Source organism: Oncorhynchus clarkii, chromosome 2 (genome assembly GCF_045791955.1).
Source record: "Oncorhynchus clarkii lewisi isolate Uvic-CL-2024 chromosome 2, UVic_Ocla_1.0, whole genome shotgun sequence".
NCBI lineage: Eukaryota > Metazoa > Chordata > Actinopteri > Salmoniformes > Salmonidae > Oncorhynchus > Oncorhynchus clarkii.
Genome location: NC_092148.1, coordinates 11,952,198 through 11,973,515, shown reverse-complemented (window position 1 = coordinate 11,973,515; position 21,318 = coordinate 11,952,198). Strand labels below are relative to the sequence as shown.

The 21,318-nt window shown below is 42.9% G+C and overlaps 1 protein-coding gene across 1 annotated transcript in view; it reads right to left on the bottom strand.

The window, feature by feature from the left end:
• Positions 1-21,318, bottom strand: part of LOC139421326 (myosin, heavy chain 14, non-muscle) — a 97,602-nt gene that overhangs the window by 50,402 nt on the left and 25,882 nt on the right. Inside the window, exons 6-13 of the mRNA XM_071172096.1 lie at positions 15,793-15,820; positions 14,323-14,437; positions 12,668-12,715; positions 11,098-11,190; positions 10,756-10,819; positions 10,443-10,541; positions 4,206-4,349; positions 3,651-3,865 (exon numbers count right to left, since the gene is read on the bottom strand). Of these exons, the coding sequence (XP_071028197.1) occupies positions 3,651-3,865; positions 4,206-4,349; positions 10,443-10,541; positions 10,756-10,819; positions 11,098-11,190; positions 12,668-12,715; positions 14,323-14,437; positions 15,793-15,820 (806 nt within the window). The remainder of the gene's footprint in view (positions 1-3,650; positions 3,866-4,205; positions 4,350-10,442; positions 10,542-10,755; positions 10,820-11,097; positions 11,191-12,667; positions 12,716-14,322; positions 14,438-15,792; positions 15,821-21,318) is intronic.

Here is a 21,318-nt window from a genome sequence, read left to right as displayed (position 1 = left end):
TTTCACATGATTTATTAAATTTTTTAGAACATAACAATTCTTTACGGTAAATTAAAATTAGCAGTTTGCTTCAATAGTCTGTAGTAATTTACGGAATTACAGTAATGAGAAAAAAAAGGTAGAAACTAAAAGTACATACTGTAATTCGAACAAATAATTGAGGGGCTAATCCTGCCTCTCTCTAGCATCAGGCCACAGGTTTTCTTCAACATCACATCTAATGTTTTCTCTTGCCATGCACCTGGGGAAGAACCTTCTGGAGTGCCTTATCCATCCCTGGCAGTCCTCTGGACTCGTGTCCTCACATCCGGCACGCATGGCTTCCAAAAGAGACATTTGGTCATGTGGGTGGTGACCAAACACTTTCCACCTCCAGGCAGAGAAAAACTCCTCTATTGGGTTGAGGAAGGGTGAATATGCAGGCAGGTACAAAACCATAAATCTGTGATGTGCTGCAAACCAATCTGTGACAGCTGCAGAGTGGTGAAAAGCAACGTTATCGCAAACTATGACAAAAACTTGGGCGTTTCTTACTGGCTCCCCCTGTTCTGCTGGCACTAGCTGAGCATAGAGCTGTTCTAGGAAAGCTATAAGCCTTTCTGTGTTGTATGGGCCAATGAGTGGTGTGTTGAGAAGCAACCCATCATTGGCCATTGCAGCACACATGGTGATATTCCCCCCCCCCCCCCTTGGACTGAAACCTCCACAGTGGCCCTTTGACCTATAACATTCCTTCCTCTGCACCGTGTTTTGGCAAGGTTAAATCCAGCTTCATCGATAAATACAAATGAATGTGGTCTTTCCAGTGCTTCCACCTCCATTACTCTCTGAAAAACAGTAAGTGCACAGTTTTACTGTAGAAATGCTAGTGTTTTTTTTTTACTGTAAATATTTTGTATAGCTGTGTACGTAACCTCAGACGTCTTACCTGGACATATTGGTATCTTTGCTCTTTTACCCGTTCACTGTTTCTCTCGAACGGTACAGTGTATAACTGTTTCATTGTAACTTGGTGTTTCTTTAGGACTCGAGCAATAGTTGTTGTGCTGACAGAATTAACATGTTCAAATATATAATTATCAGCTAGCACTCTATCTTGAATCTCCCGCAGTTTTATTGCATTGTTGACAACAACCATGTCAACAATAGCATTTTCCTGCGCATCTGAAAATATTTTTCCTCTTCCCCCTGTTGGGGGCAGCCTTTGGGTCCTGTTGTAAAAATATATTTTACAGTCAAACTTACTGTAATATATATCTGTGTAAATATTCTATAAATGCAATACAAAATAGAGTCCTGTAATGTTTTCATTTACTGTAAGGATGTAACTCTCACCTGTTTGGAAAATTCGCATTACAGATGCCACTGGGGATCTTTGCAGATTGGGTTGCACCCTCAACCCTGCCTCTCTCAATGAGAGACCATGGTTCACGACATGGTCTATAAGTGTAGCCCTTATTTCATCTGAAATAACAGCTCTTTGTCTTCTTTGTCTTCCTCCACGCATCCGCCCTCTCCCTGCCACCCTTCTCCCTCCACGAACCCATCTTCCTTCTTCCATTTCCAAAATGAGTCTTTCTGAGCTCTACCTATATATGCTGTAATATGTGTGTGTGTTCACTAACAAGTCTAAAACAAGACACCTGCTTAGCCTTTCATCTGAAATTGCAATCAGCAGTGTTTGAAAGGCACAAGGCTGAAATCTATTCCATTTTGAATGTGTGGTTCACAGTTTTGACAGCAGTGTGTTAGCATTTGAACAAAGTGCTGTAAATCCACAGTGTTGTGCAGGTTGTGGTTAAAGTCATGGGATAAGTGTGTAGAGTTTTGAAAACTGTGTTCAAGCAATGAAAAACGAACTAGAGTTTGGTCCACATGAACTGCTGCTGTGCAGACTGTAGTTAGAGTTGTGCACATGTGACTCCAGTTGTGTCCACTGTCGTTTAGCAATCGAAAAAAACTGTAATGGCACCTGTTTGAACTTGTTATCAGTATAAAAGACACTTGTCCACAACCTCAAATAGTCACACTCCAAACTCCACTATGGCCAAGACCAAAGAGCTGTCAAAGGACACCAGAAACAAAATTGTAGACCTGCACCAGGCTGGGAAGACTGAATCTGCAATAGGTAAGCAGCTATTGCAGATAGACAACAACACAAACGTGATCTTATCTCCTAATCCTTCCTTCTATGTTACAGTCACACTGTCATGACTTCCACCGAAGTCAGTTCCTCTCCTTGTTCTGGCGGCGTTCGGCGGTTGACGTCACCGGTCTTCTAGCCATCGCCGATCCACCTTTCATTTTCCATTTGTTTTGTCTTATTTTCCCACACTCCTGGTTTACATTCCCTCATTACTTGTCATGTATTTAACCCTCAGTTCCCCCCATGTCTGTGTGTGAAATTGTTTGTTGTGAAGTGCTTGTGCAATCTGACTGGTTCACCACAGGTTATCTTGTTGTTCTGGGTGCCGTTGGTTTTGCATATTAAACTGCTCCGGTTATTACCCAGTTCTGCTCTCCTGCGCCTGACTTCCCTGCAGCCAGTCACTTACCCCTTACACCCCCCCCACAGTGTGGTCTCTGTATGGTGAAGGGTAACTTGGTGGAGTCCCATACATCAGTTCTGTCCAGCTAAAACGTCAACTACAGTTTTCTCCTCAGCACTCTTGAATCTCTTGAACGTCATCATCATATGGAGCACGACCAAAGTCCTTATTCTACTGCGGCTTAGTTTACAATGGCTTTCTCTAAGCAGGTGCTGTTATCCTAATGCCAAGGGCACATCTTGTCTTTAACTCAAACACCAGATGTGCTCGGGAGGGAGAGGACTGGAAACAACAAGCTATTTAGGTCAGAAAGGGGAGAAGCTCTGTGCTGTGATGTGATGTTTTATTTATTTTTTAAGCTGATTTTGCAGCTTGAGTGATTTGAGATGGCAGGGAGGTCCATGCATCCATGGTGCTATATATTACTGTGTGTTGCTTTGAATTCGTTTTGTCTTTAGAGACTGTGAGGAGGCCGCCTGTGGCCTGTCTTGTGGGGTACGCCTGTCTGTCAGAGCTGTGTTAGTTGATTGAATAGACAGTTTGTCGTTTTTAACACATTCATATTTCTTACAAAACACAAGAAGCGACGCAGTCAATCTCTGCTCTAAGCCAGAAGAGGTCAACAAGCATTTAGTTGACATGAACTCTCTGTGAACACGGCAGGGAAAGACGTGCTGTTCTGTTCTGATATGCCCTCTTTACAGCCCCTGACCCGCTCACCTGGAAGTAGTCAGGACATGATAAAACTTCAGCTTCTTTCTTCAAGTGTGGTGTTAAGAACGCTGAGCATCTCTTTATCACATACAGACCTCTCCCCATCTTTCCAACAACTGAATTGTCACGCCCTGGCCTTAGTTATCTTTGTTTTCTTTATTATTTTGGTTAGGTCAGGATGTGACGAGGGGGATTTATGTGCTTTTCATGTCTGTACGTTGTTCGTGTTTCTTGTTTTGTATTATGTTGTGTTATTGATTAAATCACTCACTCCCTGAACTTGCTTCCCGACTCTCAGCGCACATCGTTACAGATGTGCTCTGGACTAGTGTGTGTGTGTGTGTGTGTGTGTGTGTGTGTGTGTGTGTGTGTGTGTGTGTGTCTCACCTGTTCCTTGGTCTGGGCCTTCTGAACGTACTCGCGTCCTACTTTGATCCTGGGGGTGAGGATGGCCCGGGAGAACTCCAGCACGCTGATGCCCAGCAGGTGGCTCAGTTTCTGGGCAGCCGTGTCGTCTGGCATGGAGCACTGGTCCTGGTTCTTCTCCTTAGTGAACGAGATGTTCCCAAACTGGAGCACCGCAGAGATCACCTTCAACATGGCTAACAGGAGGGAGGGAAGAGGGAGACAGACAGGCAGAAAGAGAGGGATGGAGAGGAGGGGAGTGAGACAGGCAGACAGACAGGCAGAAAGAAAGAGAAGGATGGAGAGGAGGTCAGGGAGGGAGGGAGACAGACAGGCAGAAAAAGAGGGATAGAGAAGAGGGGAGGGAGACAGACAGACAGACAGGCAGAAAGAAATAGAGGAGAGGAGGGGAGGGAGACAGCCAGACAGGCAGAAAGAAAGAAAGAGAGGGATGGAGAGAAAATATAGTTTTTTACTTCCATGTTCTGAGGAAAGCTCTGTCCCCCCTCCCCTCCCCTCCATTCCTCTCTCGCTTACACAGAGACTCCTCTGGTGTGAATCCCATGATGGTCATAGAGTCCATGGTCTGGGTGAAGTTGTCAGCATCACTCTGGCCTGGAACAGGTATAGCACCTCCACTCAGAAACCTGTACTGGTCAGCGCTACCAAGGAGAAGGTCTGCTACAGACAGAGAGGAAGAGAGAGAGGGGGAAACAGAGAGAGAGAGGGAAACAGAGAGACAGGGAAACAGAGAGAGAGAGGGAAACACAGAGACAGGGAAACAGAGAGAGAGAGGGAAACAGAGAGACAGGGAAACAGAGAGAGAGAGGGAAACAGAGGGACAGGGAAACAGAGAGAGAGAGGGAAACAGAGGGACAGGGAAACAGAGAGAGAGAGAGGGAAAGAGAGAGACAGGGGAACAGAGAGAGAGAGGGAAACAGAGGGACAGGGAAACAGAGAGAGAGAGGGAAACAGAGAGACAGGGAAACAGAGAGAGAGAGGGAAACAGAGGGACAGGGAAACAGAGAGAGAGAGGGAAACAGAGAGACAGGGAAACAGAGAGAGAGAGGGAAAAAGAGAGACAGGGAAACAGAGAGAGAGAGAGGGAAACAGAGAGAGAGAGGGAAACAGAGAGAGGGAGGGAAACAGAGAGACAGGGAAACAGAGAGAGAGAGGGAAACAGAGGGACAGGGAAACAGAGAGAGAGAGGGAAACAGAGAGACAGGGAAACAGAGAGAGAGAGAGAGAGGGAAACAGAGAGACAGGGAAACAGAGAGAGAGAGGGAAACAGAGAGAGAGAGGGAAACAGAGAGAGGGAGGGAAACAGAGGGACAGGGAAACAGAGGGACAGGGAAACAGAGAGAGAGAGGGAAACAGAGGGAGAGGGAAACAGAAAGACAGGGAAACAGAGAGAGAGAGAGGAAAACAGAGAGACAGGGAAACAGAGAGAGGAAAACAGAGTACAGGGAAACAGAGTGAGAGGGAAACAGGGTGACAGGGAAACAGAGAGAGAGAGGGAAACAGAGAGACAGGGAAACAGAGAGAGAGGAAAACAGAGAGACAGGGAAACAGAGAGAGAGAGGGAAACAGAACAGGGAAACAGAGAGAGAGATGGAAACAGAGAGAGAGAGGGAAACAGAGTGAGAGGGAAACAGAGGGAGAGAAAAAGAGAGAGAGAGAGGATAATAATCAGTAAAAGGATCAAAAACCAGATCTATCTATTCACCAGATCTACCTATTCACCAGACCTATCTATTCACCAGATCTATCTATTCAACGTATCTACCTATTCACCAGACCTATCTATTCACCAGATCTACCTATTCACCAGATCTACCTATTCACCAGATCTACCTATTCACCAGATCAACCTATTCACCAGATCTATCTATTCACCAGATCAACCTATTCACCAGATCTACCTATTCACCAGATCTATCTATTCACCGTATCTACCTATTCACCAGATCTACCTATTCACCAGATCAACCTATTCACCAGATCTACCTATTCACCAGATCAACCTATTCACCAGATCTATCTATTCACCGTATCTACCTATTCACCAGATCTACCTATTCACCAGATCAACCTATTCACCAGATCTATCTATTCACCGTATCTACCTATTCGCCAGATCTACCTATTCACCAGATCTATGTATTCACCAGATCTATCTATTCACCAGATCTATCTATTCACCAGATCTACCTATTCACCAGATCTACCTATTCACCAGATCTACCTATTCACCACATCAACCTATTCACCAGATCTACCAATTCACCAGATCTATCTATTCACCAGATCTATCTATTCACCAGATCTATCTATTCACCAGATCTACCTATTCATCAGATCTACCTATTCACCAGATCTACCTATTCACCACATCAACCTATTCACCAGATCTACCAATTCACCAGATCTATCTATTCACGTATCTACCTATTCACCAGACCTCTCTATTCACCAGATCTATCTATTCACCAGATCTACCTGTCCACCAGATCTACCTATTCACCAGATCTATCTATTCACCAGATCTATCTATTCACCAGATCTATCTATTCACCGTATCTACCTATTCGCCAGATCTACCTATTCACCAGATCTATCTATTCACCAGATCTATCTATTCACCAGATCTATCTATTCACCAGATCTACCTATTCACCAGATCTACCTATTCACCAGATCTACCTATTCACCACATCAACCTATTCACCAGATCTACCAATTCACCAGATCTATCTATTCACGTATCTACCTATTCACCAGACCTATCTATTCACCAGATCTATCTATTTACCAGATCTACCTATTCACCAGATCTACCTATTCACCAGATCTATCTATTCACCAGATCTATCTATTCACCAGATCTATCTATTCACCAGATCTACCTATTCACCAGATCTATCTATTCACCGTATCTACCTATTCACCAGACCTATATATTCACCAGATCTATCTATTCACCAGATCTATATATTCACCAGATCTATCTATTCACCAGATCTATCTATTCACCAGATCTATCTATTCACCAGATCTACATATTCACCAGATCTATATATTCACCAGATCTATCTATTCACCAGATCTATCTATTCACCAGATCTACCTATTCACCAGATCTATCTATTCACCAGATCTATCTATTCACCAGATCTATCTATTCACCAGATCTATCTATTCACCAGATCTACCTATTCACCAGATCTATCTATTCACCAGATCTATCTCTTCACCGTATCTACCTATTCACCAGATCTACCTATTCACCAGATCTACCTATTCACCAGATCTATCTATTCACCAGATCTACCTATTCACCAGATCTACATATTCACCAGATCTATCTATTCACCGTATCTACATATTCACCAGATCTACCTATTCACCAGATCTACCTATTCACCAGATCTATCTATTCACCGTATCTACCTATTCGCCAGATCTACCTATTCACCAGATCTATCTATTCACCAGATCTATCTATTCACCAGATCTATCTATTCACCAGATCTACCTATTCACCAGATCTACCTATTCACCAGATCTACCTATTCACCACATCAACCTATTCACCAGATCTACCAATTCACCAGATCCATCTATTCACGTATCTACCTATTCACCAGACCTATCTATTCACCAGATCTATCTATTCACCAGATCTACCTATTCACCAGATCTACCTATTCACCAGATCTATCTATTCACCAGATCTATCTATTCACCAGATCTATCTATTCACCAGATCTACCTATTCACCAGATCTATCTATTCACCGTATCTACCTATTCACCAGACCTATATATTCACCAGATCTATCTATTCACCAGATCTATCTATTCACCAGATCTACCTATTCACCAGATCTATCTATTCACCAGATCTATCTATTCACCAGATCTACATATTCACCAGATCTATATATTCACCAGATCTATCTATTCACCAGATCTATCTATTCACCAGATCTACCTATTCACCAGATCTATCTATTCACCAGATCTATCTATTCACCAGATCTATCTATTCACCAGATCTATCTATTCACCAGATCTACCTATTCACCAGATCTATCTATTCACCAGATCTATCTCTTCACCGTATCTACCTATTCACCAGATCTACCTATTCACCAGATCTACCTATTCACCAGATCTATCTATTCACCAGATCTACCTATTCACCAGATCTACATATTCACCAGATCTATCTATTCACCGTATCTACATATTCACCAGATCTACCTATTCACCAGATCTACCTATTCACCAGATCTATCTATTCACCGTATCTACCTATTCGCCAGATCTACCTATTCACCAGATCTATCTATTCACCAGATCTATCTATTCACCAGATCTATCTATTCACCAGATCTACCTATTCACCAGATCTACCTATTCACCAGATCTACCTATTCACCACATCAACCTATTCACCAGATCTACCAATTCACCAGATCCATCTATTCACGTATCTACCTATTCACCAGACCTATCTATTCACCAGATCTATCTATTCACCAGATCTACCTATTCACCAGATCTACCTATTCACCAGATCTATCTATTCACCAGATCTATCTATTCACCAGATCTATCTATTCACCAGATCTACCTATTCACCAGATCTATCTATTCACCGTATCTACCTATTCACCAGACCTATCTATTCACCAGATCTATCTATTCACCAGATCTATATATTCACCAGATCTATCTATTCACCAGATCTACCTATTCACCAGATCTATCTATTCACCAGATCTATCTATTCACCAGATCTACATATTCACCAGATCTATATATTCACCAGATCTATCTATTCACCAGATCTATCTATTCACCAGATCTACCTATTCACCAGATCTATCTATTCACCAGATCTATCTATTCACCAGATCTATCTATTCACCAGATCTATCTATTCACCAGATCTACCTATTCACCAGATCTATCTATTCACCAGATCTATCTCTTCACTGTATCTACCTATTCACCAGATCTACCTATTCACCAGATCTACCTATTCACCAGATCTACCTATTCACCAGATCTACATATTCACCAGATCTATCTATTCACCGTATCTACATATTCACCAGATCTACCTATTCACCAGATCTACCTATTCACCAGATCTATCTATTCACCAGATCTACCTATTCACCAGATCTACCTATTCACCAGATCTACCTATTCACCAGATCTATCTATTCACCAGATCTACCTATTCACCATATCTACCTATTCACCAGATCTATCTATTCACCAGATCTACCTATTCACCAGATCTATCTATTCACCAGATCTATCTATTCACCAGATCTACCTATTCACCAGATCTACCTATTCACCAGATCTACCTATTCACCAGATCTATCTATTCACCAGATCTATCTATTCACCAGATCTGTCTATTCACCAGATCTACCTATTCACCAGATCTATCTATTCACCAGATCTACCTATTCACCAGATCTATCTATTCACCAGATCTACCTATTCACCAGATCTATCTATTCACCAGATCTATCTATTCACCAGATCTATCTATTCACGTATCTACCTATTCACCAGATCTACCTATTCACCAGATCTATCTATTCACCAGATATATCTATTCACCAGATCTACCTATTCACCAGATCTATCTATTCACCAGATCTACATATTCACCAGATCTACCTATTCACCAGATCTACCTATTCACCAGATCTACATATTCACCAGATCTATCTATTCACCAGATCTGTCTATTCACCAGATCTACATATTCACCAGATCTACATATTCACCAGATCTATCTATTCACCGTATCTACCTATTCACCAGATCTATCTATTCGCCAGATCTATCTATTCACCAGATCTACCTATTCACCAGATCTATCTATTCACCAGATCTATCTATTCACCGTATCTACCTATTCACCAGATCTACCTATTCAACTCATCCCCGTTCTCCTACCCTCTCTTTCTCCCCACCCTCTCCTACCCTCTCTGTCTCCTCTCCCTCTCATACCCTCTCTTTCTCCCCTCCCTCTCCTACCCCCTCTTTCTTCCCACCCTCACCTACCCTTGCTTTCTTCCCTCCCTCTACTACCCTCTCTTTCTCCTCTCCCTTTCCTACCCTCTCTTTCTCCCCTCTCTCTCCTACCCTCTCTTTCTCCGCTCCCTCTCCTACCCTCTCTTTCTTCCCTCCCTCTCCTACCCTCTCTTTCTCCTCTCCCTCTCCTACCCTCTCTTTCTCCCCTCCCTCTCCTACCCTCTCTTTCTCCCCTCCCTCTCATACCATCTCTTTCTCCGCTCCCTCTCATACCCTCTCTTTCTCCCCTCCCTCTCCTACCCTCTCTTTCTCCGCTCCCTCTCCTACCCTCTCTTTCTCCGCTCCCTCTCCTACCCTCTCCTACCCTTGCTTTCTTCCCTCCCTCTCCTACCCTCTCCCTCTCCTACCCTCTCTTTCTCCCCTCCCTCTCCTACCCTCTCTTTCTCCGCTCCCTCTCCTACCCTCTCTTTCTTCCCTCCCTCTCCTACCCTCTCTTTCTCCTCTCCCTCTCCTACCCTCTCTTTCTCCCCTCCCTCTCCTACCCTCTCTTTCTCCCCTCCCTCTCCTACCCTCTCTTTCTCCCCTCCCTCTCATACCCTCTCTTTCTCCTCTCCCTCTCCTACCCTCTCTTTCTCCCCTCCCTCTCCTACCCTCTCTTTCTCCCCTCCCTCTCCTACCCTCTCTTTCTCCTCTCCCCCTCTCTCACCTCTGGTGGTCTCTGAAGCTCCACACATGAGTTGGTAGAAGATGTGGAAGGTCCTTTCATCTTTGGCCTGGCGGATCGCCCTCGACTTCTCCAGCAGGTCTGAGGTCAGGAGTAAAGGAAGGGTTCAATAGCCCCAGACACTAACCTAAGGGCAGTTTTGCATCCCCTGCTTCCCTGAGCTGACCCCTGTGTGTAGGGCAACTTCTACCTGATGACAGATTAGCAGTGACCCAACAGTGAGCATACTAATGAATTACAACAGTAATATTTAGGTTGGGACTCGAAACAGAGTCTGACTGCAGAGGAAGGATACAGGTCTCAATGTTGGCACCGACAATGTATCCAGCCACGTCAAAGTTAATACGGATGAATTTGCCCTGAGAGACAAGAGGAGAAGAAATGTGTCAGTTGATGATTAACATATTGTAACGACCCTGGGTTTATAAGCGAGGAAATCAACTCTGACGTTCGAGCATGCTTTTGTTGCACAGTCGATAGTGCGCCGAAGCTTCAGGCTCGACCTGCCTGTTTCATTACAATATTAATGAAAAAATGATACAAACTCAACAACAAACACAGTAAATAAAAATACAGCCAATTAAAAACATACTGTAGATCTTATCTGGGATCAATCTAGATATTAATACATTCTTACAAATCTGGAGGAGTTGTCGTTCTTGACAGTCTTGGCATTTCCGAAGGCCTCCAGGATGGGGTTGGCCTGTAGCAGCTGTCTCTCTAGCTCCCCCTGGAGGACAGGACAGGCACCGCATCAACACTGGGACATGCATCACAAAGCAACTCCACAACCCAAAATACTGTTCCCCCAATCCCAGTACAAAAGAGGGGAGACCAGACTCATCAGCCAGTAAACAAGGCAGTAACCCAGTGGTCTCAACTCTGAATTTCAAGATATAGTCTGTAATAGCATCTCAACAGGATGAGCCCAGAGAAATCTAGAGATAAATAGCTTTTCATGTGTTCTCTAACAGACATTTAAAAGTGGCAGGTAAAGCACGCCAGCCAAGCAGCACTCAAAGCTACACACAGCAAGAGGCCAGGGCTTTGCATGGGAACAAAGCTCAGACTGCCAACAATGCACATACTACTAGACAAAGCACCAAGTGCACACAGAACAACACACGCACATAAAAAGCACGCACACACACAGACAGGTATGTGTGGAGACTCCTGGTCAGCCAGAATGTATGCTTAACTATTCTACATGGTAAATGCCTGGTGTATTTGGGCATTATTCACAGGTGTGGCCACCAGAATGGAAGCATTGAGCTCATTCACTGTAAAGGGAGGATGGGGAGGGACGTCTATAGCCCGGTCTGAGAACAACCTCTAGCCACTGCCCCTTCAGTGCTAGCAGATCAGAAAATACTGGATAGGTGTAACCACTAAGGTGATGGCTCTATCTAAGTGTCCAAAGAGTTTAGGGGAGATTCCACCTATCTGGTTTTCAGATGGCCGGTTGTTTTAAGACCAAGCTTTTGTGCATCATCAGTGAATTCCAAAGCTTTCCTTCACCGATGAGGGGAATGATTCTGAGGCCCACCTATGGGCGGGATTAACACCAGCTGTCAATCAGGAAACTAGAGCATTTTCATTAGGCAACAGTATATGGGTTGACGATTGACAGGTCGTTAATCCAGCCAATTAGGACGTTGAGAGAGATTCATAGGCCCGCCCATCACCACTTATTCTAGCACCCATTGGGTGTTGCAACAGATATACCGTACAGTAAAAAGCCAAACACCATTAGACACCGGAGAACAGCAGGGCTTTCATTCAGGAGACAGCAACTTTTCAGAACATTCAGACAGAAATGTATTGTCTAAACCAGACAAGATTCTCTCTTATACTGAACAAGATAATTATGTCTGCTCTATACATTCTACATCTATGTGCAATTCCTTAATCCGCCCACAGCGGTGATAGTCTTTATACTTTATATTATACTCACATATTGCACACTCTGAGAGATTGAGAAGAACGGGAAGGTTGGGAGAATCAACGGATGACACAAACAAACAACAAAACACAACAACAGACCAATGAATGCAGTACAAACAAAAACAAAATGCTTGACAGTTGTGGAGGAACACATCAGTAATGGTGTTGTTAAAGGATGTTAGTCTGGAGCACAAACCAGAATCGGTAGGCAGAACAGAAGAGAAGGAAAGAGGAGAAGACAGGACAGGATAGAGCCCACTCACCCTGTTCACCATGGAACTGCCCCGGGGCAACGACCTACTGCCATCCATCTGAACACGCAGGAGAGAAGGACAAGAAAGAGGGGGAGGTTGGAGGAGAGAGGGTAGGAGAGAGTGCAAAATCAAGAGGGAGGAGGGAGAGAGGGAGGAAAGGAAAGGAGAAAGAAGAGAAGGAAAACAGTAGAAAAAGGGGAGGAAAAGGGGCAGTAGGGGGAGGAGAGTACATGAGAGGGGGAATGAGAGGAGAGGGCAGGGAGAGAGGACAGGGCAGGGAGAGAGGACAGGACAGGGAGAGAGGACAGGGCAGGGAGAAAGGACAGGGCAGGGAGAGAGGACAGGACAGGGAGAGAGGAGAGGAGCAGAGAGGCAGGAATGATTATAGAGGTCACTCTATAATGATTCCTCCAGCAGCACTTGATCAGCAAGAAGAACGGTAGTAGACAGGAAGTCATGGAGTAGTAGCAACATGTAGTGTAATGCAAAATGTAGCAGTACACCTTGTTTCAACCATAGTTTCAATATACATCTTTAACACAACTTCATAACAAGTCATAACAAGTCCTCCCTACACCCTCTCGTTCTTTCACTTTCTTCCTGCCTTATTCTGTTTCCCCATCCACTCCCTCAGTCAGGACAATAAACATCATCCAGCTCTCAACCCTCTCCCTCTGTCAGGACAATAAACATCATCCATCAATCAACCCTCTCCCTCTGTCAGGACAATAAACATCATCCATCAATCAACCCTCTCCCTCAGTCAGGACAATAAACATCATCCATCAATCAACCCTCTCCCTCAGTCAGGACAATAAACATCATCCATCAATCAACCCTCTCCCTCAGTCAGGACAATAAACATCATCCATCAATCAACCCTCTCCCTCAGTCAGGACAATAAACATCATCCATCAATCAACCCTCTCCCTCAGTCAGGACAATAAACATCATCCATCAATCAACCCTCTCCCTCAGTCAGGACAATAAACATCATCCATCAATCAACCCTCTCCCTCAGTCAGGACAATAAACATCATCCATCAACCAACCCACTCCCTCAGTCAGGACAATAAACATCATCCATCAATCCATTCCCTCAGTCAGGACAATAAACATCATCCATCAATCAACCCTCTCCCTCAGTCAGGACAATAAACATCATCCATCAATCAACCCTCTCCCTCAGTCAGGACAATAAACATCATCCATCAATCAACCCTCTCTCTCAGTCAGGACAATAAACATCATCCATCAATCAACCCTCTCCCTCAGTCAGGACAATAAACATCATCCATCAATCAATCAACTCCCTCAGCCAGGACAATAAACATCATCCATCAATCAAGCCTCTCCCTCAGTAAGGACAATTAACATCATCCATCAATCAACCTCTTCCTCAGTCAGGACAATTAACATCATCCATCAATCAACCCTCTCCCTCAGCCAGGACAATAAACATCATCCATCAACCCTCTCCCTCAGCCAGGACAATAAACATCACCTTCTTCATCCAGTTAATCTCTTTCCTCACAACTTCTTCCCCTTCTCTGTCTTTGTCTCCTGACCAAGCTCCCATCTCCGCCATATAGTCTCTTCTTCTTCCCCCCTTCTCCACTCCCCCTCCCCCCTCTTCTCCCGCTCTCTCTCCTTCCCCAGTTTACCTGTGAGGCCTCCTTGTTTCTACCCAGAGTTCCAGTCTTATGGGATGAGGCCACATGAGCCAGATACTGGATGACTTTCTTAGTGTTCTCTGTCTTCCCTGCGCCAGACTCGCCGCTGAAACACACACACACACACACGCGCGCGCACGCGCACACACAGAAACAAGTATGAGAAACTCACACATAAACCACATCTCGTTTCACAAGGGTCCTCCATAAAAACACACTCATACAACCCAGTTATGAAGGACATATAAACACAACACAAACACATATAACAGAAAGGACACTATACACACGTGTAGGCCACCAGGGAACAGAGAAACCATGCAGTGTATTCCTCTATACACACGTGTAGGCCACCAGGGAACAGAGGAACCATGCAGTGTATTCCTCTATACACACGTGTAGGCCACCAGTGAACAGAGGAACCATGCAGTGTATTCCTCTATACACACGTGTAGGCCACCAGGGAACAGAGGAACCATGCAGTGTATTCCTCTATACACACGTGTAGGCCACCAGGGAACAGAGGAACCATGCAGTGTATTCCTCTATACACACGTGTAGGCCACCAGGGAACAGCGGAACCATGCAGTGTATTCCTCTATACACACGTGTAGGCCACCAGGGAACAGAGGAACCATGCAGTGTATTCCTCTATACACACGTGTAGGCCACCAGGGAACAGAGGAACCATGCAGTGTATTCCTCTATACACACGTGTAGGCCACCAGGGAACAGAGGAACCATGCAGTGTATTCCTCTATACACACGTGTAGGCCACCAGGGAACAGAGAAACCATGCAGTGTATTCCTCTATACACACGTGTAGGCCACCAGGGAACAGAGGAACCATGCAGTGTATTCCTCTATACACACGTGCAGGCCACCAGGGAACAGAGGAACCATGCAGTGTATTCCTCTATACACACGTGTAGGCCACCAGGGAACAGAGGAACCATGCAGTGTATTCCTCTATACACACGTGTAGGCCACCAGGGAACAGAGGAACCATGCAGTGTATTCCTCTATACACACGTGTAGGCCACCAGGGAACAGAGGAACCATGCAGTGTATTCCTCTATACACACGTGTAGGCCACCAGGGAACAGAGGAACCATGCAGTGTATTCCTCTATACACAGAGAGCAGGTGTGCAGGATACAGACACTAGTCATTGTGTTGCTGTTGGATGGGAATAAAGGAGAATACAGGAGACTGACTGGGGGAAACTAAATATACTTCTAGTGTTGGAGGGGGACTGGGCTGTAAAAGTTTAAAAACAGGATCCTAGCAGAAACTAAGCTATACTCAGCTTCAGTAATCTAAACTGGGATCATTTACAATGGTGAGAATACAGACGGACAACAGACAGGCAGGCAGACAAGACAGGCAGGCAGACAAGACAGGCAGACAGACAGACAGACAGGCAGACAGACAGACATATATATAACCCCAGGTTACTCACGTGCAGAGGATAGATTGATCTTCTCTGTCTGTGAGAGAATAATAAAAGCAGAATATGTCAGTCTTTCTTATTACCCAATGAACAGTACTACCTTCACCTCTTACACCAGCAATCACTGTAACAGTACTACCTTCACCTCTTACACCAGTAATCACTGTAACAGTACTACCTTCACCTCTTATACCAGTAATCACTGTAACAGTACTACCTTCACTTCATACACCAGTAATCACTGTAACAGTACTACCTTCACTTCTTACACCAGTAATCACTGTAACAGTACTACCTTCACTTCTTACACCAGTAATCACTGTAACAGTACTACCTTCACCTCTTATACCAGTAATCACTGTAACAGTACTACCTTCACTTCTTACACCAGTAATCACTGTAACAGTACTACCTTCACTTCTTACACCAGTAATCACTGTAACAGTACTACCTTCACTTCTTACACCAGTAATCACTGTAACAGTACTACCTTCACCTCTTACACCAGTAATCACTGTAACAGTACTACCTTCACCTCTTATACCAGTAATCACTGTAACAGTACTACCTTCACTTCTTACACCAGTAATCACTGTAACAGTAAAACCTTCACTTCTTACACCAGTAATCACTGTAACAGTACTACCTTCACTTCTTACACCAGTAATCACTGTAACAGTACTACCTTCACCTCTTATACCAGTAATCACTGTAACAGTACTACCTTCACTTCTTACACCAGTAATCACTGTAACAGTACTACCTTCACTTCTTACACCAGTAATCACTGTAACAGTACTACCTTCACTTCTTATACCAGTAATCACTGTAACAGTACTACCTTCACTTCTTACACCAGTAATCACTGTAACAGTACTACCTTCACTTCTTACACCAGTAATCACTGTAACAGTACTACCTTCACTTCTTACACCAGTAATCACTGTAACAGTACTACCTTCACTTCTTATACCAGTAATCACTGTAACAGTACTACCTTCACCTCTTACACCAGTAATCACTGTAACAGTACTACCTTCACCTCTTATACCAGTAATCACTGTAACAGTACTACCTTCACTTCATACACCAGTAATCACTGTAACAGTACTACCTTCACTTCTTACACCAGTAATCACTGTAACAGTACTACCTTCACTTCTTACACCAGTAATCACTGTAACAGTACTACCTTCACCTCTTATACCAGTAATCACTGTAACAGTACTACCTTCACTTCTTACACCAGTAATCACTGTAACAGTACTACCTTCACTTCTTACACCAGTAATCACTGTAACAGTACTACCTTCACTTCTTACACCAGTAATCACTGTAACAGTACTACCTTCACTTCTTATACCAGTAATCACTGTAACAGTACTACCTTCACTTCTTACACCAGTAATCACTGTAACAGTACTACCTTCACTTCTTACACCAGTAATCACTGTAACAGTACTACCTTCACTTCTTACACCAGTAATCACTGTAACAGTACTACCTTCACATCTTATACCAGTAATCACTGTAACAGTACTACCTTCACTTCATACACCAGTAATCACTGTAACAGTACTACTTTCACTTCTTACACCAGTAATCACTGTAACAGTAAAACCTTCACTTCTTACACCAGTAATCACTGTAACAGTACTACCTTCACCTCTTACACCAGTAATCACTGTAACAGTACTACCTTCACCTCTTACACCAGTAATCACTGTAACAGTACTACCTTCACCTCTTATACCAGTAATCACTGTAACAGTACTACCTTCACTTCATACACCAGTAATCACTGTAACAGTACTACCTTCACCTCTTACACCAGCAATCACTGTAACAGTACTACCTTCACCTCTTACACCAGTAATCACTGTAACAGTACTACCTTCACCTCTTATACCAGTAATCACTGTAACAGTACTACCTTCACTTCATACACCAGTAATCACTGTAACAGTACTACCTTCACTTCTTACACCAGTAATCACTGTAACAGTACTACCTTCACTTCTTACACCAGTAATCACTGTAACAGTACTACCTTCACCTCTTATACCAGTAATCACTGTAACAGTACTACCTTCACTTCTTACACCAGTAATCACTGTAACAGTACTACCTTCACTTCTTACACCAGTAATCACTGTAACAGTACTACCTTCACTTCTTACACCAGTAATCACTGTAACAGTACTACCTTCACCTCTTACACCAGTAATCACTGTAACAGTACTACCTTCACCTCTTATACCAGTAATCACTGTAACAGTACTACCTTCACTTCTTACACCAGTAATCACTGTAACAGTAAAACCTTCACTTCTTACACCAGTAATCACTGTAACAGTACTACCTTCACTTCTTACACCAGTAATCACTGTAACAGTACTACCTTCACCTCTTATACCAGTAATCACTGTAACAGTACTACCTTCACTTCTTACACCAGTAATCACTGTAACAGTACTACCTTCACTTCTTACACCAGTAATCACTGTAACAGTACTACCTTCACTTCTTATACCAGTAATCACTGTAACAGTACTACCTTCACTTCTTACACCAGTAATCACTGTAACAGTACTACCTTCACTTCTTACACCAGTAATCACTGTAACAGTACTACCTTCACTTCTTACACCAGTAATCACTGTAACAGTACTACCTTCACTTCTTATACCAGTAATCACTGTAACAGTACTACCTTCACCTCTTACACCAGTAATCACTGTAACAGTACTACCTTCACCTCTTATACCAGTAATCACTGTAACAGTACTACCTTCACTTCATACACCAGTAATCACTGTAACAGTACTACCTTCACTTCTTACACCAGTAATCACTGTAACAGTACTACCTTCACTTCTTACACCAGTAATCACTGTAACAGTACTACCTTCACCTCTTATACCAGTAATCACTGTAACAGTACTACCTTCACTTCTTACACCAGTAATCACTGTAACAGTACTACCTTCACTTCTTACACCAGTAATCACTGTAACAGTACTACCTTCACTTCTTACACCAGTAATCACTGTAACAGTACTACCTTCACTTCTTATACCAGTAATCACTGTAACAGTACTACCTTCACTTCTTACACCAGTAATCACTGTAACAGTACTACCTTCACTTCTTACACCAGTAATCACTGTAACAGTACTACCTTCACTTCTTACACCAGTAATCACTGTAACAGTACTACCTTCACATCTTATACCAGTAATCACTGTAACAGTACTACCTTCACTTCATACACCAGTAATCACTGTAACAGTACTACTTTCACTTCTTACACCAGTAATCACTGTAACAGTAAAACCTTCACTTCTTACACCAGTAATCACTGTAACAGTACTACCTTCACCTCTTACACCAGTAATCACTGTAACAGTACTACCTTCACCTCTTACACCAGTAATCACTGTAACAGTACTACCTTCACCTCTTATACCAGTAATCACTGTAACAGTACTACCTTCACTTCATACACCAGTAATCACTGTAACAGTACTACCTTCACTTCTTACACCAGTAATCACTGTAACAGTACTACCTTCACTTCTTACACCAGTAATCACTGTAACAGTACTACCTTCACCTCTTATACCAGTAATCACTGTAACAGTACTACCTTCACTTCTTACACCAGTAATCACTGTAACAGTACTACCTTCACTTCTTACACCAGTAATCACTGTAACAGTACTACCTTCACTTCTTACACCAGTAATCACTGTAACAGTACTACCTTCACTTCTTATACCAGTAATCACTGTAACAGTACTACCTTCACTTCTTACACCAGTAATCACTGTAACAGTACTACCTTCACTTCTTACACCAGTAATCACTGTAACAGTACTACCTTCACTTCTTACACCAGTAATCACTGTAACAGTACTACCTTCACCTCTTATACCAGTAATCACTGTAACAGTACTATCTTCACTTCATACACCAGTAATCACTGTAACAGTACTACCTTCACTTCTTACACCAGTAATCACTGTAACAGTACTACCTTCACTTCTTACACCAGTAATCACTGTAACAGTACTACCTTCACTTCTTACACCAGTAATCACTGTAACAGTACTACCTTCACCTCTTATACCAGTAATCACTGTAACAGTACTACCTTCACTTCTTACACCAGTAATCACTGTAACAGTACTACCTTCACTTCTTACACCAGTAATCACTGTAACAGTACTACCTTCACTTCTTACACCAGTAATCACTGTAACAGTACTACCTTCACTTCTTATACCAGTAATCACTGTAACAGTACTACCTTTACTTCTTACACCAGTAATCACTGTAACAGTACTACCTTCACTTCTTACACCAGTAATCACTGTAACAGTACTACCTTCACTTCTTACACCAGTAATCACTGTAACAGTACTACATTCACTTCTTACACCATTAATCACTGTAACAGTACTACATTCACTTCTTACACCAGTAATCACTGTAACAGTACTACCTTCACCTCTTATACCAGTAATCACTGTAACAGTAATACCTTCACTTCTTACACCAGTAATCACTGTAACAGTACTACCTTCACCTCTTATACCAGTAATCACTGTAACAGTACATCCTTCACTTCTTACACCAGTAATCACTGTAACAGTAATACCTTCACTTCTTACACCAGTAATCACTGTAACAGTACTACATTCACTTCTTACACCAGTAATCACTGTAACAGTACTACATTCACTTCTTACACCAGTAATCACTGTAACAGTAATACCTTCACTTCTTACACCAGTAATCACTGTAACAGTACTACCTTCAATTCTTACACCAGTAATCACTGTAACAGTAATACCTTCACTTCTTACACCAGTAATCACTGTAACAGTACTACCATCACTTCTTACACCAGTAATCACTGTAACAGTACTACCTTCACCTCTTACACCAGTAATCACTGTAACAGTACTACCATCACCTCTTACACCAGTAATCACTGTAACAGTAATACCATCACTTCTTACACCAGTAATCACTGTAACAGTAATACCATCACTTCTTACACCAGTAATCACTGTAACAGTACTACCTTCACCTCTTACACCAGTAATCACTGTAACAGTACTACCATCACCTCTTACACCAGTAATCACTGTAACAGTAATACCTTCACTTCTTACACCAGTAATCACTGTAACAGTAATATCTTAAATTCTTACACCAGTAATCACTGTAACAGTAATACCTTCAACTCTTACACCAGTAATCACTGTAACAGTACTACCTTCACTTCTTACACCAGTAATCAATGTAACAGTAATATCTTCACTTCTTACACCAGTAATCACTGTAACAGTACTACTTTCACTTCTTACACCAGTAATCACTGTAACAGTACTACCTTCACTTCTTACACCAGTAATCACTGTAACAGTACTACATTCACTTCTTACACCAGTAATCACTGTAACAGTACTACCTTCACTGTAACAGTACTACCATCACTTCTTACACCAGTAATCACTGTAACAG